Below are 20,400 nucleotides of genomic sequence, written 5' to 3'. Positions count from 1 at the left end.
CTAAATTTTGGATTTGGAAACTCCAAATTTGCTATGGTGACTGTTCAGATTGTCCACTTTCCTCCAAGTGGTTATATGGGCTGCCATAGACTTCCATACGAAAGAATAAGAATAAGAACGCCAACGATTTCAATAGGTGCCACTTTCAGTGAAATTAACAATCTTGCGGACCCCAAACTTTTAAACAGCAGTACGGCAAGTAACTGAATTTCTTAAACCATTTGGCCTGATGATTATTTTTAGGTTAAATTTAGATTTTAGCATGCCAAAAATGCATTCCTCTGAATTTACACGATTTTACAAATCTAAATATATCGCCAGAAAAAAAAGCACCACAGAGAAAAACATTGTGTTAAATTATTTTTTTTATCCACTTACATGAAATTACATATTTCCCCTCCAAATAACATTTATGCTTGGGTGTTCTGTATGAAAATTCCAGAGACATGACACAAAGCTAGCCAGCCCAACAGTACTCCCTTTCCTCCCCACATTAACTACTTCATAGCCACATGCAAATTAGGCAAGTATCAAAAGAAACAAATGGGAAAAGGAAAAACAAAACATACCATTATTGGAAAATTGAAATCACACTAGTATTTCCTACTGCGCTGCTTGAACAGTCATACGGTAACAGTATCAAGCTTATGTGCTCTTTGTTCTTAGGGTCCTCTATACCTCGTAATTAACAGGGAATAATAAGTAAATGCCATTTGCAGGGCACCAAATGCCTGGAATAAGAAACTTGAAAGTGACAATAAATGGAATGTAACCTTTTTCTTTTGCCCATCATTTTACATGACGTGCGAGCGAGCAGCTCACTGTTTGAAGTGTGACGCTGTCGTAGCTTCTTTCCTAGCACTGCTATCCCCACCTCTACTCGAAGACAAGGGCTGTTTATAATGCAGATGCTAAATTGCAGGTGTACATAATGACCATGACAAATACACACTCCTTGACAGAGATTTACATACAGTATACGAATAACAAAAGGGTTTGACTTGCAACTTTGCATGAGCTGAGAACTTGCCCTCACCCACATTCTTCCACGCTAATGCGAAAACCTAGAGCTCCCCGAGGAGAAAACAAGGTTAACAGCAGACAAAACTCATCCCCCTCCCCCAACCGCATCCCAACGCCCACCCGCCCCCTATTTAACCCCTCCCACCCACCTCCCATTACACAAATCCTTAGAAAAAAACCCCACAATGACATGGAAGGAAGAAAGCAAGGAAGGTGCGATAGTAAAAGAACTAAAAGAGACAGAAGTCGACGATGAGGTGGTCTCAGTGTTGATGGTGAGCTGGAACGATGGCAGGTGAATAACGGGAAGGACTGACAGAGTGAGACTCAGTTTTCCCGGCCCTCCTCGGGGTCTTCGCCGTCGCCCTGGTTATCTGAAGTCCACAGCTGAAAAATAAGAGGAGTCATGAACACCTAAACACCTGATTCTATTAAGAGAGTTATGTCAAAAAAGGCTGAATGCCAAAACACTTGCATATAAACATTGGGTTGACAATTAAAAAATATTAAATGAATGTAGGGCTGGGTGATAAAACGATAACGATATGTCTCGCGATAGACAGGTAATCAATATCAATAAAAAATGCATTCGAGAAAACTTTTTTTTCTTAGTCGGAAGAAACAAGAGGTTGCGAAGCAAGTTTGGTTGCATGAACAAAGGCACTCACTCTCTGGTAACCTAGCAACATAGGGAGTGACACGCTAACAGCCAATCATGTAACAGTATCACGTTTGGTTGTGTGACATATCGTTGTTTCGTGTTGGATTCTTTAGTAACAGAACCGGCGTGAAGTGATAAGTGGAAAATAAGTGCCGCAGCGAGCAAAGAAAATATAGAAAAAACAGGAAAAGTCAGCCCGTATGAACCGTCAGAACAATGTCGTCTGCAAATTATGCAAGACCGTCATCCCCACCAAGTAATACCACAAACTAGCGCTCACACTTTGAAGCACAGCCGTATTCGCCAGCAACGTCCAACAACATCTGCAGCTGCAACACGGCACAAGCAGCAGCACCGTTAAGAGATAATTGTTAAGTGTTCACTGTGATTTTAGACTTGTTTACATTTTAATTATTTGAGTGTTTTCCATGGTTGTGTTGACATTTATGTTTTTATAACTGAGGGGATTATAATCAGAGGAAGGTTAAGTTTAAAATAAAAATGTTTAAATGAAATATCTTTTTCTCCTGGTCCTTATTTTAAATAGGTCATAAAAAAAATAATCAATAATTATCGACATAAAACACTTATATCGTGATACAGTTTTCAGCCATATCGCCCAGCCCTAAATTAATTACATAAAAATTATATAAAATGTAATTAATAATTATATAAATTTGATAGCAACTTGCTAACAATAATAAATTCATATCTAGTGCAAATATGTATAATATGTACAAATGTGTACTTAGTCATTTATAATTATTATATTTATTATTTTTTACATTCATTTATTGTCTTAACCTTTATGCCTCATTATATATTTTACGACGTTGAGTGCATTAAGGGACAAAAATGTCCAATCTAAACACTGCCATAAAACAATTATATATTTTAAAAAAAATCCACTTTCACTGAGTTAAATATTTTAACCAACATCAGTCCTGAAAATAACTACCAAATATTTATTTATTTTTCAGAATTTTAACCCCTTAAATGCCATTTGTTTACATGATGCCACTGTTTTTATCGATGGAAAAAACATAAAAAAATGTAAAATAATTGTGTACTACATGCTAGGTGGATTTCTTGGGAGGGAATTATCACAGCCTGGTATATGTCCATGATTAGCAGCAACATTGATTTTTACGCATTTTTATTTTTTGTGTTATGTCAGATAAAATAAAAAAATCACACTTAGCGCATTAAGGACCAAAAATGGTCACATATTAAACACTGCCTAAAAATATTATATATTATTATTATTTTCCACTTTTACTAAGTTAGATCTTTTAACCAGCATCAGTCCTCATCATAACTACCAAATATTTATTTGATTTCAGGATTTTAACCCTTTAAATTCCAGTTTTGGTGACGATACCATCAATTTGTATAAGAGGAAATAACACAAAAATGCAATTATTTTCCATACACTAAATGCAAAGAGAAAACTTTAGCTTTGGATTATCACAGTCTTGAATATGTCAAAATCTGTAAATGCAGTAGAAATAATGTTGCCCCTAATCTTTGTGTTATGTCAGATTTAAAAAAAAAAACACACTTAGCGCGTTAAGGACCAAAAATGGTCACATATTAAACACTGCCTAAAATATTATATATTATTATTATTTTCCACTTTTACTGAGTTAAATATTTTAACCAGCATCAGACCTCATCATAACTGCCAAATATTTATTTAATTTCAGGATTTTAACCCTTTAAATTCCAGTTTTGGTGACGATACCATCAATTTGTATAAGAGGAAAAAACACAAAAATGTAATTATTTTCCATACACTAAATGCAAAGTGAAAACTTTAGCTTTGGATTATCACAGTCTTGAATATGTCATTATTCAAGATTAACAGCAACATTATTTTTGGTGCATTTTTATTTTTTGTGCTATGTCAGATTTTTTTCCAAAATCACACATAGCCCGTTAAGGACAAAGTTGATCCTATTTAAACCCATTAAAATAAAAACATTTGAACCCACTGTCATAATATCATAAAATCATAATTTCTATTCAAATATCCTGTCATGACCAAGCCTTGGGGTAAAATATTTACTTTTTACTGTTTTCCACCAGTTGGTTAGTCTGGCTAACGTGGAACCACATGTTAATTTTCTCGTATTTGAGGCGTGGTGTACGAATGCCCAGAGCCGTTTATTGGGCGCTACGAAGGTCTATCAAATGCGCCTGTACGTAGCTCATAGCCAATCGTTTCAATTATACCAGATGACGTATGTAGAGCAACAGAAATTCGACAAGGAAGAAGACGATGGGTCATAGATTTATGTGTACACGATGGTGTCACTGTTCAGCGACTATTGCCGTTTGTCCAAGACAAACATGAGGGTAGAAGGTAAATCTGCAGTGCACATGTTGATATAAACAAACTGCTTCGGTGTGTCGCATAGACGTCGTCATCGTCTTGCTGCTCCCTCCCCGTTCTGTGATTGGTCCCCTCGCTGAGGTGAAAATCTAGTCCATGGTATCCAGGCTTAGCCTGGTAATACCAAACTCTGCTACTTCGCTTTGCTTCATAGACAGAGTCTGACATGGCATCATTGAAAAGTGTTTTCTTTATCGCGGGGGGCGCTCGTCTGAAGTATAAAATCATTGGTTACCCGTAAGCCAATCACATAACGGTTGGTTATGACGTGTGTTATGCGCCAGCTCAGCAGCATCGAACTGCCACTGTAAACACATTATAAATAATGCGAAAACGAAACCATCGAGAGAAATACCGGAGTGAACATACGGTCGTTTTCGATTTCCCCAATCTCAAACTCGGCGCTTAGCGTCTACGTAACGGCTCTCAGCCCGCCCTCTGTTCGTTGATTGGCCGGCTGTTTTCAGGCCGGAGGAAAACTGAGAAACATGTCGATGTCTCAGACTAAGTACAGAAGCGAAATGAAATTGAGCGGTAGTACGAAGTCTGACCTAGTCAGGCTAATCCAGGCTGCCTAGCAGCGTGAATAAAATCGAGCTGCGCGCAAGGCAGCATGGGGAAACCCAGGCTACCAGTTGGTACCATTTTTCATATAATTGACATAATGCAAACATCTGCAGTATTGCATTTTCCTGATTTCTACTAGGTGACTATAACCTGTGCCTGTCTCCCTACACATCAAAATTTGCTCTAGAAAGAAAGCAAAACTACAAGATCACAATGAACATGATTTTTTTTTCTCTAAATTCTATTGCACATACACGCCTACACACACATCCTACACCACCGACATACACACACACAGAGAGAGGGAGAGAGAGAGAGAGAGTATAGACAGAAAGGGTAAAATATGACCTTCAGGATATTATGATTTTTGTCACTCGCCTAAACACCATGTATTATATATTTAGGCCCTACACACACACACACACACACTTTTGTCAACGCAGACACACATTGCTCTCAGACATCCACACCAACTCAGAAACATAATTTTAGATCATTGAGCCATTAAAATGCTTCATAACACCTTCAATAGTGCCCCTAGTGGAAACCAGGAAAATAACGTGCATTTCCCCCCATAGGGAATACCTATGTAGTGACGTCATCTGGTGAAATACACTATATAATGCAAATATAATGCTTTTGCTTCAAAATGAAAGGATGTTTCAACATAAGTCATGATTCATGTATTAATGACGGCCCTGGCTTTAAACAACGTTTTAATGGGTTTCAATGGGCCATTTTTGGTCATTATGGTGCTAGGTGTTCCTATTTGATCTACACAGTGTGTGTTATACATATTATGCAACATGGGATCAAAATTTGTAAATTTATCCAAAAAGTCACAATTTTGCCAAATTACATACCATTTGCATTAAAACAGCCAAAATGGTCAAAGAAATTAAACTGAAAATGACCAAAAATGGCCTAATGCAGCATGAAGGTTAAGCTAAACTGGTTCTCACATTTTTATAGTCTTATTTTAAGTCTTAAGATAAATTTGTTTTCATATCAACCCTTTAAAATAAAATAGCAAATATTGATGCGATTTAATTTTTATATATATATATATATATATAAAAAAAAAATGTTTAAATATAAAAAAAAAATCGCAATTAACATGAAATATTTTTTATTTTTATTTAACCTGCTACTAAAGATAAAACTCACTGTCAGGTTGTCCCGCAGTAGCTGCATGATCAATGTGCTGTCTTTGTATGATTCTTCATTCAGTGAATCGAGCTCTGCAATGGCCTCATCAAAAGCCTAGGAGAAAAAGATCAACCAAAAACAAGATGAGTGATACATACGAGTATATTCTGTATTCATAACATAATTGTTGGTAACACTAATATTTGGCTCATTCGCCTGTGTGTGTGTGGGTGTTAACCTTACCGTTTTGGCAAGCTTACAGGCCTGCTCGGGCGAGTTGAGAATCTCGTAGTAAAATACGGAGAAATTGAGCGCAAGGCCCAGACGAATGGGGTGTGTGGGCTGCATCTCTGCCTTGCTGATTTCAAACGCATCCCTGTAGGCCTCCTGTGAATTGGCAATGATAGCTGGAGATACAAAGAGGAAAAGTATATTTATGTAATTGCATGCGTTCAGGATTTTATAATTAAAAACAATTAGTTTAAGCTTAAAGAATAAACAGCTTAACTGGTAATATTGTGTCTGCATTGTTAGTATCTAAAAAAAAAAAAAAACTGCATTCATGCTGCAGATTCAATAAATGTTCGATTTTCGAAAAAAAAATTGTTTTGTGATATTGTTTAATTAATAGATAAAAGAATAAAGTAAAAATTAAAAAATACAATTATATTGTAATTTTATAATGTTATATTGCAACAGGAGAAAAAGAGTATTTGGGTCCCGTTTGGTAAACCCGGCCCGCATTCGCAGTACAGAACGTCCGACCCGTTATCTGACAGCAGCACTTAACGGTCATCCGTCGGCACTTTTGAACAAATCACACAATAGGCTATACAGACGCTTAGAGGTCTCTATAAATTAAAAGAACATATAGCCAAATATGAGCCTTTACTGTCATATAAGGGATATTTTAGCAGATTCACTGCATTTAAATGTGGTTGTCTCTCCTGAAACTCTGCAGTGTATAGGCTACGTGGCCGTTGGTCCTCTTAGCAGCACGAAAAATAAAACGTTTTATTCAAATTGTGAATAGATTATATAGCCTACAGTAAGAGAGCAAAAAGCGCTCCCTTTATGACGGAAGCTGTCAATCACAGCAAATCACGTTGTAATTAGAAACCTTTGACGATCTTCGGACTGCAGAGTGTGAACACAAATAAGCACCTGCCTATCAGTGGATACCGAATTGAGACGAAATAGTGTTGGCTATTGGGCCCACAGTCTGCCTGTGCCTATTGATTCCCGACCGGCACTGCAAATGACCATGTAAATATAATTCCACCCGTTACATCAAATATTAGCAGTTCACCTGAGTAGGACTCCATTATCAGACGACATTGACAACACTTTCTGCCCTAATCCAGTGAAATGACATTTTACAATAACATTTTCCACTAGGGGGTGTTAAAGCACAAACTTTGAAGTTATATTGATTAAAGTAGAGTGGTTTCACAGACAGCACGTAGACTAACCCAGGATTAGGCCTTAGTTCAATTAGGACATTTGAGTAGTTTTTATAAACGTGCCTTAGAAAAATTTAGCATTTTGAGACAAAACAATAGCACTGACATATTTTAAACGGGTGGTAAATAAATCTCTGTTGTGCCCAGAGTGTGTAAAGTTTTAGCACAAAATACCCCACAGATATTTTCATATAGCATGTTAAAGTTGTCACTTTTTGAGGGTTTGCAAAAACGCACCGTTTTGGCCCTTTAAATGCAAATGAGCTACTGCAGAGGGTGGGGTTTCAACTTTGTAACTTTGCAGATGTTGTTTATGCTCAAACAGCAACATTTCACACCAACTAAAGTTAGAAAAGTCCTCAACCACCCCTTTAAGATAGGTCAGTGCAAGTTGCTTTCAGTTTTAACAGCTCAAACATGCATTTTAGTATGGCACTAAGCTTAAAACTTGTCTGTTAAACCGGGGGCTAGTGTGTAACAAAGCTTGTACTAAGGACTTTTAAAATGTAAAAATAAAAAGATGCAATATTCTAACTCTTAGCCATTTCGATCATCCAACCAAGGATACAGTTTAAAATTATTTTATTATTTACCTTATTTAAATCATACCGGAAATAATTTTGCAATCTGCCAACTTTCAGTTAATCTCACTCAAAACATTTAATTAGTGTTAACTTTTTATTATTATTGGTGAGTACTAAGGATCTGTATTAGATGGTGTCACAGACTTCCAAACAACCGATTCAAAAAAGGGAATTATATTCCTTTTCCTTCTTAAGATGGAACAGGAATGTGACAAGCTGTGAAGCAGCACTGGAGCTCCACCCACCCACACATGGGCTCGCATTCATTCAGTAAGGTGGGTGGATTCACATGTCTGCACCTGTTCCAATGAAGGAAGGAAATCAGACTGCTAACCATTTCCCTCGTAGACCTAAAGACCCTCCTTTTATTTTATTTTCTCTCGCTCTTTCCCATAAGAGAATCCTACTCTGAGTTTTTCAACCTCCTGGCACAGGAAGGCAGCAGCAAGAGTCTTCCTGTTATGCACACTGCAGCCCTGTTCCTTTCTGACTCTACCAAGACAGACAATGGCGAGCAAACCATTTTAAGGTTTATATAGAATATCCTCTAAATTGAACCAGCCTGTGAACAAAGTAAGATAACATTATGTCTGTTTATTACTGTACTACTATCACAAAATATTGGGGTCAGTAAGATTTACCTACACTCCCATTCAAAAGTTTGAGGTCAGTACATTTTTTTCTCTTTTCAGTTTCTTTTTCTCACCAAGGCTGCATTTATTTGATCAAAAATACAGTAAAACAGTAATATTGTTAAATATATATACAATTTAAAATAACAAATATATTTATTATATATATCTTTAAAAAAATACGTTGAAAACAGTTGTGATGCTTAATATTTTTGTGAAAAATGGATAAAAAAGTTCAAAAGAACAGCATTTAATTAAAATACTATGTTTTTGTAACAAAGTAAAACACTTTACTTTCATTTTGAGGCTAAATTTGTTACATTTACTACTGAATTCACTGTGGGAGCCAAAGTTTATGAATGGCCCCCAAAAACAGATCCTCTTTAGAGATTTCCACCCCCTTACTTCCTCTCCAGCTTGGCTTCGTGTCAACAGTTTGCGGAAACGTTACATTTTTAGCAGAAGTAGTATGTTCATTGGCATGTGGTGGAGACTAGTCACTACCGCAGCTTTGAGAGCCATGCAGCATATTGTTCAAATGCCTACATGACTAACTATGACTAACATAATCTTGCATTGTTAACAGGATTTAAAGATATAAGGGGTGCTTTCCCACCTAAGTAAATTGAAATAGACTAAATTCACTGCAGAACTTAAGGACACAAAATAATATATTTGTTTTTGCCCATACAACAAAAGTCAATTAAGTCCACATCCACTGGACTTCTGCTGGACCCCATTGACTTTCACTGTATGGAGATAAAAATTAAAAATAAAAACCTTTTATTTTCAAGATATCTTCTTTTGTGTTCCACAGAAAAAAGTCAGTCATTAAGATTTGAAACGGAATCTAGAGAAGCAAATAATACATTTTTGGTGAACTGTCCTTGCAAAATTAAGGACAGATTCAAGAGAACGGCTTACCGTTTTTCTCCTCTCCCAGAGCCACCTCCGCTAAGTAGCGAAAGTAATCGCCTTTCATTTTCAGATAGAAGACTTTACTTTCAGCTGGGGTCGCCTTGGGGATGAGATACTTGTCCAGAAGAACCTATGAAACACAGACAAAGGAGAAAAACTATATTAGCGGTTTGTCAAACGGTTTCACGTCCTGTTATCAGCATGTTTGAAGGAAAGGGGGAAGTTGTCCTGAGTAGAACAAAAGTCAACAGTAGTAAAGAGATGAACTGATAAGATAGAGTTCTGCAAAACTCGTTTGACGACATGCTGTTGCAAAAAGAGGCCCAGGTGAAACCTCTCGTAGCAAAAGTGTCCAGTACCGGGATGCAGTAAACTATCATGTAGTCCCAACAATGTGGTTTCTAGAAAACCAGCATTCTAAGCCTTTTAAAACAACAAACTTATATTGACTTCAGGAGTGACAGAGGCCTGACGGCTTGTGGCTTCTGAGACTTTCTATTGCAGGGAGGGGGGAAGGGGAGAACGGGAAAATTGACTACGCCATGTGAGCTAGTGCTTGTGGAACTAGGTCATTGAGCTTGCTGGGCTTGTTTGCAGGACGACTGGCCTGATTGTTGCCACCCTGAACAGAACCACAGGGTCATCGCTGCAACACAAGTATCCATAAACTCTCCAATGGTGCCCTAACAAACCACCAAAATGATGAAGGGAGTCTTATTGGATTCGATTGATTCTGTCAAGGTCATACTTATAAATACTGTTCAGATATGGCATATGGTTAAGGATCTGTGTTCTGTGACCTTGTTTGCATCAAATGTCAAAACAACAGGACTTTTTAGGTGCAAAAGAACCAAAAGATCTGTTTAGACATTCTAACTCAAATTAATTATTTAACCTTGTTAAGTCACATGTCACTGATGAACCAATGACCTACTTGTGTTTTCAATGGTGGGGAGCAATGCATAGCATCAGAGCATCGTTGCATTATGTAGCTCTTTATCCTGACACATACCCAGTTGAGGGTTTGAATAACCACTAACCCATAATCTTTTTGAAGCAGAGACATAAGGATGGGAGATCACAGTGGCTGGTGTCAGGAGAGCGGTTTCATTTTTTTATTTGATGTGTAGACACTAAACAGTGATAAAGTGATTAGTCTGCCAACTGCCACACTTCCTCCACCATATTAAATGACACAAATGTAAATCTTTTGAAGGTGTGCTCACATTGGCGTAATTTCAGCAAAATTTTGGGGCCAAAGGGTCCACTATCAAAAGAGTAGTGATGTATAAATCACATGGGTTCCTATTGAACTGACTGGAGTTCGCCCACTAAAATTCACTGAACAATGGTAAATGTAACTGCGCCTAAACTACGTCAGACAAGAGCAAATCATTTCTTAATGTACTACACAAAATGCAACAGAACAGACTAACAGTTCCTGAAGGGAGATAAACCCTTCAGGGGTTGTGATTTCTGATAAACATTTTTACAAAATTTCACACACACACAAAAAAAAAATCATCATAATAATAATATACATTTTTATAATAAAAACTAGGGATGCACAATAATGGATTTTGGCCGATATTCGATATGCCGATATTTTCAAACTAATTTTGTCCGATGCCGATACCGATACCGATGTATACCATAAAACTTAAAATAGACCCCTGTCTCTTTTACACGTCTGGTGTGGCTACAGGTTTGGATAAATAAAGGACGGTCTCAAATAGAGGCCACGTCTGTTTTTTAGTTTCGGGTTGTAGGCTATTAAATCTTCTAAAACCCATCAGATCGTCTGTTTAAGCCAGTTCTATGGTGCAGATTGGGCACGCAAGAGAGCCTGCACAGCTGTTAGCACAAGCAAGGCAGGCAGAGAGAGTTACGTGTCGCGTCTATGACAACTCATCGCAACGAGAAGCGCAGCGCCGCGTCGCGTCTATGACAACTCATCGCACCAAGAAGCGCAGCGCCGCGTCTATGACAACTCGAGGTATATTGAGACAACTAAAAGCTGTCACAAAGAACCGGCAAAGGTAATGATTATGAATATGTCAAATATAGAATATATCAAATATATGAATATGTCGGCTGCAAAGATGAAGTTGATGATGCTGACTCGCGATCGTCGCAGTAGTGAACGCGCTAGAGAGAAATGCACATTTCATACGGATTACATAGTTTTCTTTCGTTTTGAATTGTTCAGCTTTTAAAGTATGATTTAAAGCATTCTGTAGATAATATATATAGCCTATTAGGTCTGTGAGGCAAGTAGGCTATGCTGAGTTTCGGTTCATTTATGAGACGAGCTCCAGTTCATGCGCCTCCGTGTCGTGATATATTATCTGCTTTACTTATTTATTGCAATTGGTTGATGAAACATTGATTAAAATTAAGATACAATTAATACAAAACGAAATTCACTTTAAAGAAAGGCTTTGTGCTTTCTGATTGAGGTCTCTGATGAAGTTCTTGCGGTCTTTAGATGATTTCAGAGCGCTCGCGTCCGTGACCGAGAACTGACACGTCCGTAAAATTGTTTTTTCCTCATAAATGCGAACACGAAAAATAAAATAAAATAAATATTTTATGTTCTGTGGAGAGCATAGTAGCTTGGAGAGCTTACATTAGTAAGTTACAGGACATTGTCTTTCAAAACATGACCTGCGCGAAAGAGAAAAAAAAAATATTGCGTCATTACCCAGCACTTCTAAAAATGCACTTCCGAATGCGTCTCTGTCCCCAGCACATTTCAAACCAAACTGACCCATGCTCGAAATGCCCCTATGGAAATGCCTCCACACGTTGGAAGTTTACGTTGCTGGCGCTCATGCTACGTTCACGGTCGTCACGTGCGCATTGGAAACAGGCCACCCTATCGGCAAGGCTCATCGGCAGAAATATTCATATCGGCCGATACCGATGTTGTGCCGATATCATCGTGCATCCCTAATAAAAACATTTTAGTTTTTACTATACTGATATTTGTTAAGCCCATGTGTTCACCAAAGCATTTTTTTCCCGCAGCTAGCGTATCTTTCCAAATGCCACATCGACCAACCGCCACATTCTGCCTGTACAACATCAACAGATGACAACAAGCAGCATAATAACTGAATTAAATCATTTAAAACAAAAGCCAGAGCAAATACTTTACATTTTATCAACATTTTTATATAGAAACAATACAGAAACAAACTATCTGTGAAATGAGATACTAGTAACACTTCTGTGAATATTCCACGTATCATAGCACGGCACGCAAAGCGTCTCGAATGAAAAAAGCGGTGGGCTACCAAAACACTCAAGCACCTAGCGTTTTCAGCTGGATAAAAAAACTTGTGGACAAGTGGCCTAAATATTCATTTCTTTATTTGAAAACGTTAAACTATCAAATTTTATTTTTGACTGAAAGCAAAAGGGTGGTTGACACATTCCATTCTCAAATGCATGCTAAAGTAACCCAAACTCAGATGCAAAGTAGTGTGTGTGAAGCAGCATTTACTGCGAACCAAGCCGCTCTGATGCTGCAAACACTGACAGATCATGAGCTGCTCACAAGTAAGAACACAGTGGCGCGCTTCACTCTGAAACATGCAGCGCATGTACTTAAATAAAAGACTTTGCGACTTGGTAATCACACTAAGCCATATAGTGATTTCGGTTTTATTTTGATTTATTGTGTAGCTCTAGCTGAAGAGCAATAATTAAACAAATAATTGAATTAGTTTTGTACTAACATTTTCTATTAAATTTAGTGTATTTCAATAAAAGTAAGGTTATTTTATTGGCTATTATTTAAAAAAATTCTAATAAATGTTTTTTTTTTTTATTTAATTGAATTAAGTCAAATATAATTATACAATTATTTAAAAAAAAAAGTTTCAATAAAAAAATTAATAATGATTAAAAAGTCATTTTCGTTTTGGACAAATGCATCCAGAATTTTTGACTGTTTCGAAGAAACAGTGCATCCCTACTAGGGATGCAAACGATTAATCGACGATCGATTAATTGTCGATAATACATTAATCGACGATCGATTAATTGTCGATAATACATTAATCGATCAAACTTATCTATCATCGATTTAGCAGGTTCATGCGCGTGCGTGCTGCTCAACTGCGAAACACAAGCTATGTTATGTTAGGGACTATTTTACACCTTCATCATGACTAAGTTTTCGTGTGCATTCGCAGCCTTTTGTTTTGTGCAAATGCAAGTTGTAATAGTTTATTATGTGTACTAGGGGTGTGCAAAGCAGCCGCTATTTGTATCTGTATTTGTATTTGTTGAGGGGGGAAAAGTATTTGTATTCGAGTAAAATTCAAAATAGGCGTAAAAATCGTAATCGTAAAAAAAAATTTGCGCTAATTAACGTTATGTGTAAGTATTCTTTAATTATATCCATTATAATAATTATGGATATGCAATATTGGTTGATGTTTTTCCATAAATCCAGCAATGAAACAAGGAACGTCATTGAAAAGAAAATAACATAAAAGCCTTTACCTCATCCATGGTTAAACCAACAACTAATAAAATACCATTGTGAACATTATGAAGCTTACATCTTGCTGTCTGCAAAAGACAGAGTAACTTAAACGTACCATATAACTCCCACACGTGCATACAATTCGACACAACTACACAAGCATTTTTAACCGAACGTTAACGTTACTCTGTCAACAGCCCGCGCTAAACAGCTGAAGTTACGTAAACAGAGCGAACATGAGCGCACCCGACTGCAGACTTCAATAATGCAGCGTAATGGAATAATCTCCCGATCAAACTCCGCTTCTCGAAAGTTTTTAACTGCCTCAGGAACCCAGTTAAGGTACAAACATCTATTCAACAAAAATAGTGATGGAGTTAAGTGTTTTTTTCCGAGCCCGCTCTGTTGCTGTGTGGAGCAGGCTGTGTCCGTCACTCTCTCACTCATCCGGGCGTGCACTGTGGTCTCATGAGGAAATGCAGCTTTTTGATATAAAGTTTTTCCTATTCCCGAATACAAATACTCTTTAAAGTATTTGTTCGAAATAAGTATTTGTAAAAAACACGTTATTTGTGCCTTTCCGAATACCGTATTCGGGTTCGGCTCCACCCCTAATGTGTACGCCTATCTATATCTGATTTATCTCATATTGAATGCATTTGGTTAAGAATTGTTGAAGCGTGATCTTTAGCGCGCGCAGCTCAAACGGTAGATTCACTACAGTAAAAATCACAACAATAACAAATTATAACAAACTTCAACATATTCTGAATCTCTATTAACATAAAATACGGATGTCCACGCATCACATGTTACAGCTATCCTACCCGCTTTCTTCAGTGATTCCATGACTTCGGTTTTGGTCTTGTTGTAGAGTGTGGGGATCGCTGTGTCTGTAAAATATCTCCGAGATGGGACGTTGTATCTCGGCTCCAAAGTGTGCAACATAGCGCGAAAGCCCTGGTTCTCAACGACTGGATGCAAATCCTTGGCAATAAAAGTTGCGATTGATTGTGTAATGCGCTTTGCCCTTTTCGAGCCAGGTGGAAGCTTTGACAATATTGTTTCCACGCTTCAGAGTTCCGTCTTTTGCGTTCCGTCAATATTACAATATTATCGATTTAAAAATAAAAATAAATAAAAAAGATTTTTTTTTTTTTGAAAATCGATTTTTGGCATTTGTGAATCGATTCAGAATCGTCCACGTCCGCATCGCGATGCATCTAAGAATCGATTTTTTTCCCCACCCCTACTCATTACATCTGCACATGCAATAGCAACTTCTCTGAAATGCTCAAGATGGTTTCAGGAACAGAGTCCTAATCAGGAGTGCGTTTCCCAAAAGCATCGTTCGTTAGCCAACTATGGTCGCAAGTTCCGTTGAATTACGTGAATTTGTGTGCGACACAAAGAGACTACATTTTGTTGGTCACTTCGTTTCTATTGCATCAAAAAGTAGCCTATATTAAACATGGAAACAAAGGACTGAATGAGTATATTCAGAAACATTATATAACAAATTCCTCATTCCATATAAAAATGATGTCATCTTGAGAAAACTCACGGAAGTAAAAAGGCATGTGTTGTGCACTGTAAGTGAAACAGAGGTACACGTTCATTTACTTTTCTGATTGGCTTTGAATTATTTGCATTGTACAGCATGCTTTTACCGTGGGGAAAAAAAACATCTGGGACTTAAATCTTGTCCCATCATGCTTGGTTAGGACATGGTGTAAGGAATTTAAAGAACTAAATGCAACATTAGGTTACATAATCCGCAGGAATTCACATGACATCATAGTCTCGTTTCATTCTCCGACCTAAATGCAAAAACAGTGAAGGTAAAAAGTCCATTTGGCTGTAACGTGGAGAGCTACGGGTCAGTGGCCCAAAAACAAGAGCTCAGCTGCTGTCATTATGGGATTAGAGGTGACTCAACCTGTATGGTAACACAGAGCCCTGTGGCCTTCAGCCACTTTCAAGCCATGTCCACACAAAGTTAATTCATTCTCTCCCTTCAGCTCAAATACATCAGGTAGCTTGGCCAAAACCCTTATTCTCTTTTGATTTCCTCTCATCTTCACCAAGAACTGGTAATGAAGAAAGATTAAGAAGACAAATATTGTCCAAAACGAAACGTCCATAGATCTACAAGCAGCTGTAGTCAAGCATCCTACTGTGCCCATGTTTGGTCCACAGCCACACTGCAGAGTTCAGCCGTCCTCATGTTCTCCGGAGGCCTCTCCACTTCCCACATCTCATTACATAGCCTCGTCTCTCCCACCCAAGCAGCTGCTAAAAGTAAATTAGCTGCTTTTCTCACTTTGGCCGAATCCTTAGAATTGGTATGTTACTCAGGGGACTTGTCTTATGGCTTACTGAGCTGAAGTGGACTTTAAAAGCATGTATTCTGTAATGTACTAGAACATTTTTTATTTCACATCTCACTGCTTTGTCACTGGTTCAATTTACCAGTCTTTTAGTACTACTGCCAAAAATAGGTGAGCTATACACACACACACACACACACATATATATATATATTTTAGTTTTACTAAGCTGTTTTTGACAGTTTTCTTTTAGAGGTGAACTGAACCATACACGCAAGTAAATTCTTCAACAACAAAAACATTAAAAATGTAATAACTAGTTAATACCTCCAGAACAACTTTAATCACTTAAGATATGTGGGCTATTTATTAAAGTTAACCCACTGACCAATAGATATTTAGCCACTTCAATACTCAATTCATCAAGTCTGGCTCCATTTTGGGATGAAAATGACAACTTTTCATAATCCATTTATTAATATACATTTTGTTAACATTGAACATGTGAAATCCATTGCATTACAGAAAATAGCCTGTCAACAAGGATTGACAATGACAAAATTTAGAGAAACATTTCACCCTAAATTCAAATATTACAGCTTTTTGGTGAGCTCACTATCTGTGAAGGACATCCAATTAAAAGCATACTGGTTTACAGGCATTGGACCAGCCAGAGCCTGTATCAAGGAAAACGCTCTAGCTTTTTTTGACCGCTAATTTTTCTTAAATGACAAGGATACATTGACTTAAAATCAACATGTTTTTATCCGAAAACTAAAACTTAAATACATTCTGCACAATGTAAAGCAAAGATACAGGAACCTCATGCAATGTTAATTCTGTAAAGTCAAATCTATATTAAACTACAGGCTGAAGACTGAAACTGAGGTTAAATAGACTCTGACCCCTTAAATCTGTCATCATCCAAGAAGGGCTACGATAACTTTCCCAGGGAAAGGACACCTGTGCATGCGCTGGAACAAATGAGATCAGGCCTGGACTAATAGGCTTGGCTGAAATAGGGCCTTGCTCATGATGAGTAATTAACACAAGCAGGATTATCAACCCATGTTACCCACCAACACTTGGAATAAAGAAACGGGGACAAGAGCAAAGGCGTGTGTAGTGTGTATCCCTGGGTTAGAATGCAAGATATGCAATCCAAAAGATTGGGATTATCTCAGTAGTAAGATTCTTACCAGTACGTCATTGCAGATCTCCTTCAACTCCTTCTCGATCTTTTCCCGATATTCCTTGACCATTTGCTGCTTCTTATCGCTGCCCTCCGTCTTCTGCTCGATGCTGGAGACCACTCTCCAGGATGAACGGCGGGCACCCACCACATTCTTGTAAGCCACCGAGAGCAGGTTGCGTTCCTCGTTGGACAGTTCAATGTCACCCTCAGTGACGGCCTTCATAGCGGCTGCCATGTCATCATATCGCTCTGCCTGCTCGGCCAGCTTGGCTTTTTGCACTAGCTCGCTCTTGTCCATGGCTGCTCAGTGCTGTAGAGAAATAGATAGAGTTCAATCAGACACCCAATCTGAATTATTTGAGTTCAATTACAAATCCACCCCAAAGGTTTAGTGTTACACAAAATCAAGCGAGACATGTGACAATGTTGCTTAACTAAATCAATTCTACTGTACTAAATTAATTTAAACATCTTAATAATAATCAGTAAGAAAAAGAATAATCCAAAAGAACATTAATTATGCACTGTAATATTTCATCTTTGCTTGATTAGCCTTCTTTTGGATGTTCAAGTGGTGTCCTCTGACGGATTATTGGTTAGATCCACTGAGAATAGAAACTAAATAATCTGGACAAGTGGACTAGTATCACCCTTGCGAAAGTGCTGAAAAACTCAGCAGTGTGAATCAATTAGTTTGGCACAGGCAACACAGGATACCCAAAGGCTGCTGATGCTACTACTGACCGTGCCTGCATATATTTAATCAATTGCTTATGTTGTATAACACAATACGTTTCATGCATTATACAACTCTACAATATATTTGTAGCTTTTAGACTTAAACCACAAAGCATTTTGCAAACATCCAAAGACAAATAGGTGCCATTCTTGTACACAGCTTTAAAAAAAAAAGTTAGGCCATAAGAATTTGCCCTCCAGGGTCGCATTACAGTGCGAAGAAATATGCGGATGTGCTGTTCTCGACCACCACGCCCAGTTCCCATAGATACCCATTCATGCGCTTTACATAGTGTCTTAAAGGGATAAATCACCCCCAAAACATGAACATTATGTCATCATTTACTACAACTCATACCGTGCCAAACCCATACGACTTCCATTATTCCTTGAAACACAGAAAGAGATGCTTGGCAGAAAGACAGCCCCAGTCACTATAAAAAAATAACCATGCGACGTTCATCAATGGCGACTGAAGCTGTCATTCCGTCACATTCTGACTAATGTTCCACGAAAAGAAAAGGAAACGGTTTTGAAACAAAGGTAAATGTATGATGACAATTTTGGGTTAACTATCCCTTTTGAAGTTGCGAAGGACCGAAATATACGTCGCTGTCGGCGACTCGCTGACTAACGTTACACAAAGCTTCACCAGCAACACCATACTTGGTTTACTTCTTTATTACGTCTAACGTTATAGTATTGTGAAATGCACACAAGCCACAGCAATTCCCCTTTAAGTGCCCAGTATGGCAAATGCATCAAGCTAATATGTCATAATAACATAATTTATCGCTGCCTTCATGATAAAACCAAGCTAGCTTGTTGGCTAAGCCATATGATGAAGGCAAGTCTGGTCTGATCTGCCCTGCCCATCTCCATGGCCGACTGAACTCACAGCAAAGAAACCCGCTAACGTTACTATTTCTAATGCCAAGAAACAGCCAATGCGTTTTAATGATTTAAACAATCTATATGGAGGTAAGACTGATAAAGCAAATGGACGGCGCTGTTTGTCAGGCGGGTCTCTCGATTACTAATAACGTTAACTTACATGTTAATAGCTCGCCTAATATATTATCAACCAAATTACCCGAAATAGTCGAAGATAAAGCAGTAACGTTATACTTTTTGCTGTAAGTGAGTACCATTACATGTGTTAACATGACAGGATCATACACTCGACTGAATTAATAGTAACGTTAGATATCTCAAGACACGTGAAAAGCTTCAGCTTGTTTCAGCACCAAAAATGCACTGAAACAGCATTTTACACGAGGACGCACAAAGACAACCGTTACTGGTGATCGCATTAGTATATAAAACATAAAACGTGTCATTTTAGCGATGAATTGCAACTGTAAGCTCGACCACACCAAGAGGAAGAAACAAAAAGGGGCGGCCTAGATCTGCCAAGCAAAGGCTTATTGTTCATTTCCAGCACGTTAGCATCCTCAGCTACTCAGTCCTGTGCATTGCATCGTCCATCGCCATTTAACTGTAATTTCTCATCCCAAATAATAAAACAATAAAACCAGGACCAACATGCCTGGCATTTACGCCGATCTAGCATAGTCTCTTACCTGAGTGTCGGGGTATAACGATGGTCCTGTCGGAGCTAGGCTAACCGCGGCTCACAGCTGATTCTCACGGGCGCTCGGGCTAATCCACGGGGTTTCCCTCCAATCAGACCAGCCCCAGGAGCCGAGACAAGGCTGGGCCATGTGACGTCAAAGGTAACCAAGGCGACGGCTGACTTCAAGTTGTCTGTGATTGCACGAGAGCCAGTTCGTGATTCTGTGGTGCACCATTTTCCCTCCACTTTTCCTTCCCTCATTACATGTTCTCAGCCTTTCTTCTTCTATCAATTATACCACCCAAAGTCTGTCAGTCTATGTAAAGTTCCGTCATTATTATGTGACGTGTAACTCCCAAAATAACGTATTATTCTAGCGGCGTAGTGTCGTGATGTGTCAGTTGTACCCCTGTTTACAAGCGTTGCACTTGACTAAGATGGTTGGATGCATAGACAGTATATAAACGGTTGGATGGCTTATGAATGGCAAATATGATCGTTGCTTTGCAGCTGCCATTTTGTGTAATGAGAGCACTCACATAATTCAGTGCTTTATTAAAGGGATGGTTCACCCAAAAATAATTTTTTTGTCATAATTTACTCACCCAAGTTGTTCCAAACCTGAATTCATTTATTTCGTCTGCTGAACACAAAAGAAGATATCTTGGTAA

At 38.1% G+C, this 20,400-nt stretch overlaps 1 protein-coding gene across 1 annotated transcript; it reads right to left on the bottom strand.

The window, feature by feature from the left end:
- Positions 1–347: 347 nt before the first annotated feature.
- On the bottom strand, positions 348–20,164 carry ywhabl (tyrosine 3-monooxygenase/tryptophan 5-monooxygenase activation protein, beta polypeptide like). The gene is made up of 6 exons (XM_079625614.1): positions 19,737–20,164; positions 17,420–17,725; positions 9,399–9,522; positions 6,039–6,202; positions 5,814–5,909; positions 348–1,410 (listed from the first exon to the last, which is right to left on the bottom strand). Exons 2-6 carry the CDS (start codon positions 17,711–17,713, stop codon positions 1,351–1,353), a joined length of 738 nt encoding a protein of 245 aa, XP_079481740.1. The 5' UTR covers positions 17,714–17,725; positions 19,737–20,164; the 3' UTR covers positions 348–1,350.
- Between the last annotated feature and the right edge of the window lie 236 nt (positions 20,165–20,400).

Source organism: Phoxinus phoxinus (assembly GCF_949152265.1).
Source record: "Phoxinus phoxinus genome assembly, chromosome: 10".
Taxonomy (NCBI): Eukaryota; Metazoa; Chordata; class Actinopteri; order Cypriniformes; family Leuciscidae; genus Phoxinus; species Phoxinus phoxinus.
This window is presented reverse-complemented; position numbering and strand designations above follow the sequence as displayed.